General features: G+C 45.7%; 1 protein-coding gene across 1 annotated transcript in view; it reads left to right on the top strand.

Moving 5' to 3' along the window:
• Positions 1 to 14,653, top strand: part of LOC144942740 (phosphatidylinositol 4,5-bisphosphate 3-kinase catalytic subunit delta isoform-like) — a 72,096-nt gene that overhangs the window by 40,475 nt on the left and 16,968 nt on the right. The window contains exons 7-14 of the mRNA XM_078869614.1: positions 402 to 491; positions 2,639 to 2,899; positions 4,093 to 4,189; positions 7,056 to 7,189; positions 8,342 to 8,401; positions 10,370 to 10,555; positions 12,353 to 12,474; positions 14,243 to 14,386. Of these exons, the coding sequence (XP_078725740.1) occupies positions 402 to 491; positions 2,639 to 2,899; positions 4,093 to 4,189; positions 7,056 to 7,189; positions 8,342 to 8,401; positions 10,370 to 10,555; positions 12,353 to 12,474; positions 14,243 to 14,386 (1,094 nt within the window). The remainder of the gene's footprint in view (positions 1 to 401; positions 492 to 2,638; positions 2,900 to 4,092; positions 4,190 to 7,055; positions 7,190 to 8,341; positions 8,402 to 10,369; positions 10,556 to 12,352; positions 12,475 to 14,242; positions 14,387 to 14,653) is intronic.

Raw genomic sequence — 14,653 nt, 5'->3', positions numbered from 1 at the left:
ATTACAACCCGTTTCATCATGCAATTTACCATAATTGTGAAGTCTTCCTGTTTTGGTCTTAAATAGAGTACAGTAAAACCTCGGATTGCGAGCAACTTGGTCTGCGAGTGTTTTGCAAGACGAGCAAATTTTTTAAATAAATATGAATTTGATGAACGAGCGAGGTCTTGCAATACGAGTAGTACGTGTACGCTTTGTCTGCCGAGCGTCACGTGATCACACCTGATATACGAGTGCTTTGGATTACAAACACGTTTCCGGAACGAATTATGCTCGCAATGCAAGGTTTTACAGTAATGGTAATGTCATCACTGTGAGGCTATCAGGTGCACAGACCAGAGAGGGGCTCGTATAGAATTTGTCATTTGGATTCTGAGTTTCTTCTTGGTTCCTCTCCCCAGCAAGCGGGAGACTTGCTGTGGTCCATCACGGCACCATACCAGATCACCCTGGTGAAGGCCAGCAAGGTGAACACTGACGAAGCCATGAAGGTACCGTACCCCAATCCCCACCCTGCACCGGTTTCACTCGTTTCACGTCGCACCCACTTCCAAAACCCACCGGAGGAGTTGAAACGTCCCGCTCAATCACGGAGAATTCTGTGCCCCCCCCTGGCAACAGCGGCTGGGGGGGGGGGCCTTATCTTTGATAGTCGCAGCCTGCATGTCACCTTTAAAAGCCACGAATTAAGAGAAAGTTTTTGTCATATTAGAGAAAAGCCTCCATCCCTCTCGGAAATGTGTGCCCGAGCTGCACCAGAGTCTTCTCGGTCCCGGATCAGACTCATCAGCCATCTTTGGACCCATGGACAAGGCAAATGATGGAAAGCCCGGTCAGCCTCATCTACGAGAGGTTACCGGCGATGTTAGAGTCCAGGTGGATTCGGTAAATTCCAAATTCGTAAGTTTCAAACAACACGCAAATGTGTAAAAAGCACTCGACCTTTGTGCATAATGCAAAAACCATCACCATTTCCTGAAGAAGTGCATTGTGGTTCTCTTTCAGGAAACACAAAGGCCGAGTGCTTTTTACACATTTGCGTGTTGTTTGAAACTTATGGCTTTCCAGCCTGCACTATTTTCCTTTATGATAGGTTCTTTTTTATCATCGTTTACAGATCTGATTGAAATTGCAAGTCATTAAAATATATTCATATTGTACAAATTATAGTTATGCAACAGTACCCCGCTGAAGTCGCATTGCGATAGCTATTGTAAGCGACACGTATGTGGCGTACTGGATATCCAGAGACCAATTAGTGATTCACGTTTTGGAATGCCCTGCTAACTTTGATGTTGCTCGTTGCCTTTCATTCGTCCGCCTGAGCAGTTGAAGCGGTAAGTCGGCGTGCTCACAAGCGGCTTGTGAATTGTACGTGCCCCATGTCCATGGCCATCCTAAACGAGTTATTGCCATCGCAAACAAACACCGTTTTTCCATCGCAGGCGCTTGCTACCATCGACACAAACAATCCAGCTGTTCTTTTTATCCTTTATTTTGTTTCTCTTTTGTATTTTCTGGTAACCCAGGTCACTCTTGAAAATTAATTTTATCCTCTGGCCTCTTGAGTTCTCACCTGGTTAAGCATAATACAATTTAAACTTGAATCTCTCGGTGCTTTGAATCTCATCCTCATCTGCCTGGTTTTTTGTATTTTTTTCTCTCTCCATTTGGTCATGTTCACAGCAAGAGCCCTTGTCAAGTATCATGTGCATTGGAGCGTAACACTGTTGAACATTATCAGAAAACATAATACATTGGCCAGCATGAGTGTGCCAATTTCTCTAATCGCTTAAATCTCCATTACTTTTCTTTTGCTGTTGGCAGTAGAAACGGCCAGTCACATGTCTAAATTAACACAAGACGTTCCTGGCAAGTGTTGCAAACAATCCTAGTGGCAATCAACTTTTCCTCCTGGTGCGTATAGCACTCGGTATTAAACGAAACATTGAATTGATACCCATCACGCTTTTGTGCATGCGAATTAAATGTAATCGAGCGATTTGAGCGTTACCATCATCCATGTCACTGTTTATCATTCGATCCTTTCATTGTCCTGTTGAAAGGTGTAAGCCTATACGATAACGTTTAGGTCTTGTTTTCAACTAAGAGCAGTGAGAGCTTCACTGGGCTTCGAGTGCTATTATCCAGGAGGGGTGTGACTCATGAGTAAATATTTATGGAGTAATGGGACTTGAACCTGAAGCACCTGAGGCTCAGTTGGCAGCTAGGTAGAGGTACTCGGCAGACACGTAATCTCTTTTTTACGCCTGTTCACACAATCTTCCACTGCACACTTGGGCACACGCGCACACAAAACAAAACATTTCACACGCCGCTTCACAATAAACACACGCACACACACACTGGCTGGCTGAAAAACACGTTGCACACCAAACAAACGCACACGTGTACACGCATGCATACATGCATTTTGCAATCGCACTTAACCACGCATGCACACACGTACAAATGAACAAAACAAACCATTTGACACCGCTACTGCACAATAATTTGCACGCACACTCAAAAACACTCCACACGCCGAACAAACGCACACACGCACAACCTCGCATGTCGCAAACACACACACGGCGCACACACGCACAAATTCCACAAACTCTCTCGACCGTCGTAGCTGGTGGTGAAAGCCGGCCTCTTCCACGGCTCCGAGCTGCTGAGTAAGACGGTGACGAGCTCCGAAGTGCCGGCGAGCGCCGACCTCACGTGGAACGAGCGGCTCGAGTTCGACGTGCTGACGGGCGACCTCCCACGCACGGCGCGCCTCTGCCTCGTGCTCTACGCCGAGTTCGAGGGCAAGAGCGGCCGGCGCGGCAAGGCCATCAAACCCGACAAGACGATGGGCAAGAGCAGCGTCGGCAAGCGTGCTCGTCGCTCGGTGAGCGAGGGCGTGGTGTGGGGGCGTTCGGAAGGGGGCACGTGCTCACGCGTGCCTGCCGTTTGCCCTGACATAACGGGCAAGCTGCCCGCGACCAGGGAATTTCCCCAGTCTTGACCGATCTCTTTTTTTTAACTGGGTAAGGCCTACTGATCTACGTAGCTCTTTTTAAGAAGCGACCTGGCTCACAAACGATAGCCCAACAAAGTGGCTTATCACGTGGAAATCGATATCAGCCAAATACCCTCAACGCATGTTTCTAAATTTGGAGGGAAAAACCAGAGGACCGAGAGAAAAATCCACGCAACCACGGGAAGAACATGCAAACTTCTCATTTTCAGCAGGCGTCAGCGTCGAATACAAACCCACGACCTCCTGTATACCAGGCGATCAGAGATAACATCTAACCATCGAGGTGCCAGATAACATCTTGGAACCGAAGCAAGGTTGAGCCTCGATCGTGCTTGGATGGGTGACAGCCACAGTATGAGAATAGCTATCGGCTGCTGGGGGCTATGTTGTGGGCAGAATAGGGAAGGGCTTAATAAAGGTTTCCTTTGGGTTAATGCGCGTAAGTATACGTAGGTCGTTAAACCCGACAGACAATTAGTAAGGTTTGTCACGTAATCAAAATGTGCCAGTTAGTTACTACTTCAGCACACGGGCTTAATAACACGTTCATACTTACATGATCTAACCGAAAAAAACCTTTGTTATGGATAATATTGTTCGTGAAGTCCTACGTATTATAGTGTAGTGCAGCAAGATCCGTTGTGCTGTACTATGCTCCGACATCTATGCTCTGCACCATCAACTCACACTGGCCAGTGTGGTGAAGTGATGGCTAATATCCCTTATGACCTCATATGGCATGAGAAGTCCTTCATCCAGAGGGGGATTATGCATTATAGTTATTTTTATTAAGAGCCAATTGGGACCCCAATACGTAGCTGAGCTGCATAACCAGTTAAGCGCCGATTGAGATCAGAAATCTCTTTTGTTTTATGAAGGACACCTCGGATATTTTCTAATGTTCTGTTTGTTGCCCTGCAAATCCACAGCACCGTTGCTGTTGCTTCGCACGGTGCAAGTCAATTTACACTAGACACATCATTGATCTGCAAAAAGCTGTGTACACTGAGACCCCGGTGACTCAACTGCTTGACGTCTGAATTTGTTTTTTTCCACTACAGGACCTCCCCATTGCCTGGGTGAATGCGATGGTATTTGACTACAAAGACCAGCTCAGGGCCGGGGAGGCCGTGCTCCATACATGGTCATCCTTTCCAGGTTGGTGCCAGCAAGTCGGCATGCTTGGCTCGCCGCTAAGAGCCATTTCCACATCAAATCTGTCTGTCCTCCTGACGACGCTTGTTGTAATAACTCGCGAAACATCGTACTCAGATTGTAAATGTTGTGGATTTGCTCTCTGACACACCGGTGCGTTGTACTGGTAACGAATTGGCATGTGCCGGGTGGTGGCGGGTTTAACGACACATTTATATTTTCGCGATCTAACCCAAAAAACGTGTATTATGCATTTCCACATGTTTAGCAAGCGCAATACCTCGTGCTGTGGGCTTAACGCCAACAAAACCTCGTGACAGTTCAGAATTATCCTCATTGCGCTTGTGAAATGTCTGCCCTGGATTCCCCAGGGTTTGGTGACGCTGAGAGTCAATCCAGAGGCGCCACAAATCACACCGAGAAATGCCTTTGTTTTATTCAAACACAGTTGCTGAGCACAGGCCTACGATAAAAGGCACTTTCAAAGTTGTACTGGAAAGCACGTTTTTGAATTTATCAAGGTTATTATAAGAGCTTTTGGGAAAAGTGAAGTTGGGAGGGAATTGCAGGGTCCTGCAGTGTGGCATTTGAACGCATTTTCCTTTATAAGATAAAACAATGAGTGAAGTTGCCAATACGATACAATCCCGACATACAGAGCGTCAAAATGTGACCGCGTCTCAATATGCTGCACACAAACGGTGTGTGTATATATATTTTGTGGAGGTAGTCCGTTGTAGGCAGTCCATCATAGCGCTAGAATGGAAAGTCTTGAGGCTGAAATTGAACAAAGACAGGGAGTCGACAACACTGATCGCTGGGGGAAGGGGGTTCTTGATGATGGGGTCGACAGAGGAGAATGAGTGAAGGTTCACTGGAGGATGCAATATGTTACAGTTGCTGTAGCGAGCAGACATCGCGTAGATATGTACGTGGACATGTACGTAGGATTTTCCTGATGAACGCTGTCAAGGAAGAGTAAGCGCTCGCTTGGCAGGCAGTGGTTTCCACTGGGAGCTATGTTGCCACCGCCGAAGAGGGCATTGGAATATGAGCAGGTGCTGGAACCAGATTTGGATATTTGCGCCATGTGACTCAACTGCTGTCGAGTTACGTGACCATGTCCAGTCTTAGTGCCTCTTAAAAACCAATATATATTTTTAAGCCACATACCAAAATGTTTCGCAATAAAGGAATATTGGATGTGTTTGAGCGCCAGACTATGTTACAGTTAGTTTATAAGTTTTGTAGTGAGGAATTGTGTAGTTTTGAGAGGGCAGTTTTGTTCACTGGATTTTTGGAGGCAGTATATAGCTCAGTTTTATTTCCTTTTATTGCTTTGTTTCCTTCCCGTCATGAAATTGTCATCACGATAATCGAGTTAGCTTGTGTAACTGTTTACAGAGTGTCAATTGCCGGCGCTTTATTCCGATTTGTGTTCATGGTGTGGCAAGTCTAAGTGTGATTTTAATTTGAAGCAGCGTTGTTTTTAATTCTGTGCACAGCCTGCTCGCATTAGATCCGTGTTTGACCTTGAAAACAAATGACCTCGCTAAACAGTGCAGTGGACACAAAAGACGGGGACACTGCCACCTTGTGGAGTGAGAGTTGTGAACGCAACATGAATGTTGTTGCTCTTTCACATTGTATTTCCTTCACAATCGTATGGAAAATCTAATAGCACGATAATGTTTAGTTTTATGCAGCATCGTTCATGCAATTTGCATCTTACAATCGCTGATGAACCATGGACGAGCTGAGCTGAAAGGTAGCCTAGACGGTGAGCTGGTGTCAACAATTACCCAGGCTCTGATGTCCTCTATATATCAAGATGTTTTTAGGAAATCTGTGAGTGTTTCTACATGCCATTCATTGTTTTCTGTGATTAAGTGGAAGTTATAATATTGAGGCGAGAAAGAGATAATTGGATGTACATACATGCAGACACTAGAATTCGTTTTTCTATAAAAAAAAAAATGTAAAGAAGATCATTGCCGAGTGAATGTACAATTTAGCATAATCATTCACGTGCAATAGGTAAGTGAGTGGTCACTGTTTTAAAACGTGGGAGAAAGCTAAAACTATGGTTATTAATATCAGGTGTATGCTTGAAATGGGAATATTGATTGCGAATTTATAGATGAGACAGCCTCAGTAACAATGTGTGCTATGAAATTAGATATGCAAGATCTGGACAAAGTTTAGATTTTTTCATCACACTAATAACTTATTGGGTTCTTCTTAAATGGGGAGTTAAGAAGTGGCGCAGTGGTTAGCACACTTCACTATGAAACCGGTAGTCTTGAGTTAAATTTCCAGCCACGGCTAACAACCGGTGCTACGCAACCTCATTTCACCATCCCCCGCCGACCGGCGCGATGAAAGATGGTCAAAACACACCCATGACAGACACTGCATGGGGGGGGGGGGGCGGTGTGGTCCTTCATGCATTCGTACGATCGACATAGGGCATGGTACATCTTGCGCAGGCGATTTCTAGATTCCTGGTAACAATGAACGTTGCCCCTTCTTGGTTCTTTCGGTAAAGTCACGTAGAAGGGAAATAATACAATAATAAAAAAATTCAACATAATAAAATACAATTCTCACGACGTTTCGGCCACAACGCAAGCAGCTGTCCTCAGGTGAAGAACAGGTCTGAGGACGGCTGCTTGCGTTGTGGCCGAAACGTCGTGAGAATTATTTTATTATGTTTTATTTTTTATTATTTTATTATTTCCCTTCTACGTGACTTTACCGAAAGAACCAAGAAGATGAATCCCTGCAGTCACGAAAGCTTTAAATCGAAAAATGAACATTGCCTGCGCGGGTGGCGGGTCTTAACCACGTCCGCCTGCTCATGGTGCAGATGACATGGACGAGGAGATGCTGAACCCCATGGGCACTGTGCACACCAACCCCAACACGGACAGCGCCGCCGCTCTGCACATTGCCTTCTCGGAGTACAGCAAAGGCCCCGTCTACTACCCACCGTTTGAGAAGGTGGCGATGCGTACACGTGTACATTTTAAGAAATTAAATTTGCCCGTCGCTGGTCCGGTCTGTTGTTGACGTTGCTCGCTGATGTAAATGGTGCTGTAGAGAAGTCAAGTTGGGGCCCGTTCTGACTGGAAGGAACCAGAAAGCCATGGTGTTGATGATGAGCTATGTACAACTGACGGCCTTGGACCGAGGTCATCAAAACTGATCAAACTTTTTCACCTTGATAATCTTTGGTTTAGAAATGTCTAAATCCTCTGTACAATCGTTGAGTCTTCAGAGCGAGGAGTAGTATTGTAAAAAAAAACGAAGAATCATGTAGGTAACGTGTGGGGTAATAATCGAGTCCCTTGGGTGACACTTAAACCACTAATTTTCATAAGATTTGGGCATCACTTTTCTCTTGTAGGCGAGGGATGCGCCGTGATTATGAATTTGTCACCAGCGCGTTTCGCAACCTGGGTTAGCCCGGGTGACAAATGCAATCCATGCCCTGATTTACACGGCCGATTTGGTGCCAGATTACAAGTAAATACACATGCTGGTTATTGTAAAGACATGCGGATACAATTTACGGATGCTTTCCCAGAATAATGATTAACTGGGTAAACGTGCGTATTATTAAAAAAACATCCATTTGCAGGCTTGCGGATACGGTTGTCGTGGATTCTTATGGGTGTGCGACGGTTGTCGATGTCATGGCTAGGCCTTGAGCCACGTCGTCACTCACGATGCACGCCCGATCTCGTGGAGATATTGTAAACTAAGCAGGTTTAGGCCTGGACAGTCCTTGGATGGATAGCCACCATGTGCACTTGGTTTTCAGAGGGCAGTGTGGGCTGTGCTGCTTGGCAGTCAGCAGAGGGCAGTGCAGAAACAAATGATTGTTGATGTGTCAACTTACCATCATGAATGTATTGAGTTTGTTACTTGTTTACCACTTCCAAGGCAGTTTCACAAATTCAGAAAGTATACTGGTTTAGACCAAGTGATATTCCAACTTCATGGGAGCATAGACGATTGGTGTTCGGTTTATCGGAGTTCCCTGGATAGCCTCTACTCAATTAATTGGGCTTTTGCAATCGCAATTGTCCGTAAGGAAATTCCAAAGTATTGCTAATCAAATAAGTGTTGTCTTTTCTCACCATACCACAGATTATTGAGAAGGCCGCTGAAGTGGCCAAGTCAACTGACATGAAGAATGGTGGAAGTGGGGTAAGCATTGTGCATGCACCCTCTGCTAACACAAAGATCCTCCATATAGCCTTAACAGACTGTTGGGGAAAGTGCTGTTGGCGAGCACCTATGAAGGCCAGCATGGCACATTAGGGGGTTAAGTGGCAATTACCGCACCCGGCTGCATTTGTCTCCCCATTCACTAATGTGTATACACCACATCAGGTCGTCATTTAATGCTGAGTCGACCTCGAGGAGGCCCAGGACGATTGAAACATTCGCCATTGTTATCGGTCGTGGGCAGGAATCAAACTCGGGTTGTCGCTTTCGTAGCGCAGTGCACTAACCACTACGATACCGCTCCCCATCGGTTAACACACACGCCCGCAATGTGTAGAGTTGAAGGGACGTTAAGCGTATTACATAACTATTTCTATTTTTATTTTACTCAAAATGTTGGCTTCGCTTGGTGTGGTCATGGTGCATGGATGAATGTTTCCCCATAGTTTTAAATTCTTGTGATATTTCAGTAAACATCAGAGGGGGGCGGGGGGGGGGTTTGGAGATATATTCGGGAAGAAGATCGTTTCCTTTGCTCATCGTGAACACAGACCGCCTGTGTCTATTACTTAATGTGTGCTGCAACAGTGGAATTTACGCTTTTGTAGAAGCATTGGGGGAAACGGGCACGAAATTAGAAAATTATGCGCCTTCGTAGCAAGCCGCCAAATGTAATTTCCATCACCATTTTTCATGGCTTAATCACGATGTCTTCGACAACAAGTGTCACTTTGTGAGAAGCGGCATTTAGAATGTTTCTTTTGGACCATAGTCACTTGGCTGTGGTGGTACTGTGTCAGTTGAGATGCTTTGAGGGAGAGCTGTGCATTTTTGAAGATGAATTGAAGCAAAGCTGGAAATAATACCACTGATGTCTGCAGCACTACTGATGGGCCTTTGTTTGTAAATAAAGAGCCACAAGCATTATTTTTCATGTTTTAATACTGGGTTTTATACCTTGAAGCCTGGGATGCCTCGTGGCCTTTTTTCAAATTACCGTTTATAGTTTTTTTCTGAAAAACATTTTTCATTTTTGCTGCTTTGGCAGTCGCTGGGCATGCACCGATGATAACATTGATTCGTCAAGTTTAAATTCGGTTATAATGCTCGTGATACGTGCATCGGCTCGTGCGTGTGAAAATTCATAATTTAGGACGGGGTATAAACGTTACCAACCAGCATTGCCCAGCGTGTGGGCAAGTGTGATAAAATAACAGTGTCTGTAGGACGTCCTGCAGCAGTGGATTGACAAAGGGCCATATGCATTGTAGCTTGCTCCTACTGGACAACTGTGACAAAGAGCTTCACGGCTCATCAGATTCCTCCAGGATGAATAAAGATTTTGATTCCTTATTATTATGTTTGGAATTCTGTAAAAAATTATTAGCAAATTATACAGGGGGGGGAGGGGTGGGGGTAGTAATTCCATGATTCTAAGACTGTAATGTTGAGCTGTCGCCAGTCTGTTTAGCAGAGCAGAGGCAGACAGCTACCAGGCTTGTGATTCAACACATTTTTTTCACACAAGTGCAGTTTATTCAAATAAAAGTTGTTTTTAAGTTTGCGTTTATTTAAGTACGGCAACAATCTACTGCATTGGAGGAGAAATCGAAAATCCGGCGCAAAAATGAATCAGTATTGGAGACTACATATCCTGTGATGTTGTGTTGACTCGGACAAATAACTTTTAAACTGCTCATTGTACAAAAAAGTTGCAGACGTGTCAAACGGATTCAGAGTGAATATTTAAATCCGACGCGTAACGGAAAAAAAATGTTCATATTACTCGATCTGCGCGCATGTATTTTTTTATTCAAATATGCTCGGCTGTTTTCGTCCTCCTCAACGGAAAAATCACCGTGTCTCTTGGTGCCCAACTCTCCGACTGACGCCACCCCCCGCTCCCCTCACCCCCGCCCCCCCCCCTCCCGTCTCGTTTCGTAACAGGGACGGGCTTCCAAGTCGCACATGCAGCAGCTACGCGAGATCTCGGAGCGCGAGTCCAACTCGCCGCTCTTTGAGCACGAAAAAGACTTGGTGTGGTTCCTGCGGCTCGACTGCCGCGAAGTGCCGCAGATTCTGCCCAAGCTGCTGCTATCCACCAAGTGGGGCAAACACGAGGACGTGACCCAGGTGCGTGCGTGTGCGCGTGTGTGCATGTCGGGCAGCACGTGAGAGCAAAATCTCGCGAATTAATCGTAGGAATCCACCTGGGTTTTAATGACGTCCGATCTCTTCTCGCCCAGCTAGCTAGCCTTGGTTCATAATCAGAATGTTTGTTTTTTATACTGGAAGAATCCGAAGAGCTAAATCTTGACTTAAAGCTTTCGTGACCGCAGGAATTCATATTCTTGGGTCTTTCGGTAAAGTCAGGAGACGACCGCTTGCGTTGCAATCGAAACGTCGTAGTTTTTTTTGTTATTTTTGATTATTTTCTTTGAACCTATCTACGTGACTTTACCGAAAGACCCACGAATCCGATGAGTTGTAAAGCTCTCTTTCACAGATGTCCAGGAGGGGCGGGTAAGAATGTTACAACAACAAACAATACAAAAACACGATAGTCATGCAAAGTACAGGAAAAGCAAACAAATCACTCAAAAACATACAAATCAAACTAAACCATCCCCATCCTACCAATGCAAAGCCCACCTGAGGTATTAACTCAGGCCTCACCACTGCAGTTGTTTGCCGATTTTCCACGAAGGATGGATGATGAGTGGGCATGCGGTCCTCCACCCCCTATCCCTTCATTTTGTGCAAACGTGCACTGCCGTGTACTCTCTGAAGTTACTCGCTCAATATCGATTGCGACTCACAGATGGCAGCGAAGGCGACGGTTGATGAGCTGATGGCGATCGCTGTTAAATGTCAGGTTTTGCCAACTAAAAAAAGAACAAGCCTGCTGTTTTGGAAAGTGGATTTTATTTCTCTCCCATATTTTCTCTGAATTGCTCATCCACCTTCTACTGTCTTTGATTCTCGAGTTACAAGCGAACCGGCGACAAAACAAACAACTTTTTCGGTAAATCAATAGAAGCATGATTACATTCCAGTTACGTTGCGACTGGAGCCTTGTCATGAAACAAAGTAACGTCCTTCAGAAACTCTTTCAGCCCGGTGTTGCACCATGCGGAGGACAACCCCGTAGCGTGTTTTTGTCACATCTGCGGTTGGATTTGTTACACAACGCCATGCGCAACGCTATGCGTGGGTTTTCTACGGCAATTTTGTATTTCCTCCTCGACGTGTGGAGTAATAGTCTAAAAGGAACTGGACAAACAAACCACGTAGGAATTTTGTTCAAAATTATCCTTCATGCAAAGTGAGGCATTTCTGGTATAAAAAAATATATAATGCTTTTGAAGACGATGAACTCGCAATTTCGAGGTTGCCACTTCGGTCTGCCAAGTTAGTTAAACCCACCCATCTCTGTCGACCCAGCAGTATGAATGTGTGCACCCACGGTAAGTCGATCGGCAGGTTGCGTGTGGTGGGTTTAAAGTGTGGGTACTCTCACTGCTTTCAAGATGTCTGGTCATCGTGAAGGAGTCGGCCACATACCCTCTCTAGTAGAGGGGCACATTCACCAGCGGTGGCTCCATCTTTACCTTTTACCTCCATTGTGATTGTCATCATCATTGCTGTTATTCAGCCAGAAGGAACACTTCTTTGTCTTGAGCCGATGGGTGGGGAAGCAATGCTTTATTCCTTTACTCACTGAGCTCACCAGCACGTGGAAGCACACCAGCACACATTGCAATGTGGGCGAAGGCCCTGGCACATCTGCCAACGAGTCCATCAATTTGTGTACTGCAGTCTTTGTCTTGGGCAGCTCGTTAAAGCAGCGCTATGTATGTATGTCGAACTTATTTCGCTCGGTACGTAGCCAACCGCGCTAATCAGAGGTGCTGTCATTGTTCCCGTCAGATGCAAGCGCTTCTGCAGATTTGGCCGAAGCTGTTGCCAGTCACTGCACTCGAGCTGCTGGACTCGAACCACGCCGACCGCTACGTACGATCCTTCGCCATCAAGTGCCTGCAGCACCTCAGGTACCCCACCACTCACCACCCACCACTCACCACCCACCACCTTACCCACAGTGCTGCAAATAACAGGACAATCATAGCACACATTCACCTTGAAACCACATGGTGCTCTGCAGTAAGGTTTCCACATGTTAAAAGTTGTATTTTATATATATATCTCACGGATCTTTTTTCTTACTGCCTTGACCTTTGCAATTCCTTCTTCTTGGCTCTGTAATATAATTTGTTGAGATGCTAAAGGACAGTCGATGGAGTCCGTCAAACAAGAAGCTTCTGTGGTAGACGGCACGGCCAGCAGATCTGGCGAGCTGGCGGCATTCGTTTCGCGGCCCTGAGTCTGCCGATGTATCTTTGAAAGTCGAAATTGGTCCAAAGTTTTGCCTGCGTGAATATATGCCGTTGTAAATCATTGGTCCAGAAAGCCCATATAGGATGGTGGACTAAAATGTTATTACATTTTTTCAGCTAATCCCCAACAACAACAACAGCAGCAGCAGTCGCAGCACCAGCTCGCAATGAGTTTTTTCACACATTTATGGTTGGAGATCACGCTCAGTGGCACTGTGGTTCCTTCAAAATTTTTTTAAGTTGGACACAGTTTACGAATTGACTGGTGAACACTTTTTTCCCCGTTATCACTTCATGCTTGTGTCGTCATTTGTGATTCGTCGCGCGCCTTTCGATGAGCGGAAGGCACTTGAGCCTGGAGTCCAGACGGTGGCAGCAGACGATGCCATAAGCGATGGCTCCGTGGTTTATGTTCACGCTCTCACACAAGCATATTTCTTATCTTACATAGATTTATATAGCGCTCTGGTCCAAGGTGCTTTGGAATAATTATACAATTGCACGAAATATGTTCGTGGTTAAGATAAAGAGCGGGTTTCTTAAAAGTGGTGGCGTGTAGTTATTGTGACACTAAGGAGGACAGATCGGAGTGGTTCAGGAAAGGTTGGGATAGTGGTAGGGGTTAGGGTAGTAATAGGGGTTGGGGTAGTGATAGGGGAAGTGATTGGTGTCGTGATAAGGGTTGGGGTAGAGGTTGGGGTAGGCCTGGTCATAGCTGGGGTACCGGGGCAGGGAGTAGCAGTAGGATGGATAAGTGAAAAGAGTTTGGATGTTTTCGGGGAGGAACGGAAGCAGGTCAGTGAAGAAGATTGTTTTAAGTGCAGGAGGGGGGAGTGTGTTCCAGTGAAGGGCAAGGAACCAAACCGTGACTGGGCGCAGGGCGGAGAAAGCACAGAGAGGGACAGTAGAGATTGGGAGCATAGAGAACGAGACATAGCATGATGAGTGCATCATTTATTGGGCTGTTTAAATCAACGTGGATAATTCAACAGGTAACGCGCGCTGATTTGAAGTGCGCTGAAGGGCCCTCTTTCGGGAATTTCACGTGGTAATTTCGGTCCTGACATTGCTACGCCAATGGCCTACTCCACTGATCAGTGCTGTGGGATGTTTCAATCATTGTGGGGAGGGGGGTGAGGTTTAATATTTAACGGACTCGCAGTCAATCGTTGCGAAAATAGAGAGATCTGGGGAGAACTGGTGCAAACTGGTGAATGGATAAAGGCCCTGCCGATTGAACCATTTACACCTGCTGTGCAAATAACCCACACACAATATAACAGTGCCAAGCTATTCCTAACTTTAATACGTTATTTTGTGTACCTGTGAAATACGGTGACGTGAACATCTGAATGATTACATAAATGGTGACTGTTCCTGTATCATCCTCTGCCCACACACCTTCTTCCGTGTCTTTTCCCAGCGATGACGAACTCTCTCAGTACCTACTGCAGCTTGTCCAGGTTCTCAAATACGAGCCGTACCTGGACAGCGACCTGGCTAAATTCCTGCTGGAACGTGCGCTCACAAACAGATGCATCGGACACTTTCTTTTCTGGCATCTTAGGTGAGGATTTCACATCAAAGATTCCTTATTTTAACTGCGTGTATGATGTATTAAATGTCTTAAGTGTCTACGTGTAGACATATATGTTGCCCTTACTCTGCTGGCATTTGAGACACGAGTCAAATTGTCTTCTGGTTCAAATAATAATGCGGAATTTATCTCTGTCGGGATTCCTGAGCCAGTGGTGGACATTCAACATTCACGGCACACATTGAAACAATGTCTTGCACATTATACAGGCCGCAGCCTGTGCCACGACTGAAAGAA

Source organism: Lampetra fluviatilis, chromosome 28, assembly GCF_964198595.1.
Source record: "Lampetra fluviatilis chromosome 28, kcLamFluv1.1, whole genome shotgun sequence".
Taxonomy (NCBI): Eukaryota; Metazoa; Chordata; class Hyperoartia; order Petromyzontiformes; family Petromyzontidae; genus Lampetra; species Lampetra fluviatilis.
Note: the sequence above shows the minus strand (reverse complement) of the source record. Positions and strands in the feature narration are given on the sequence as shown.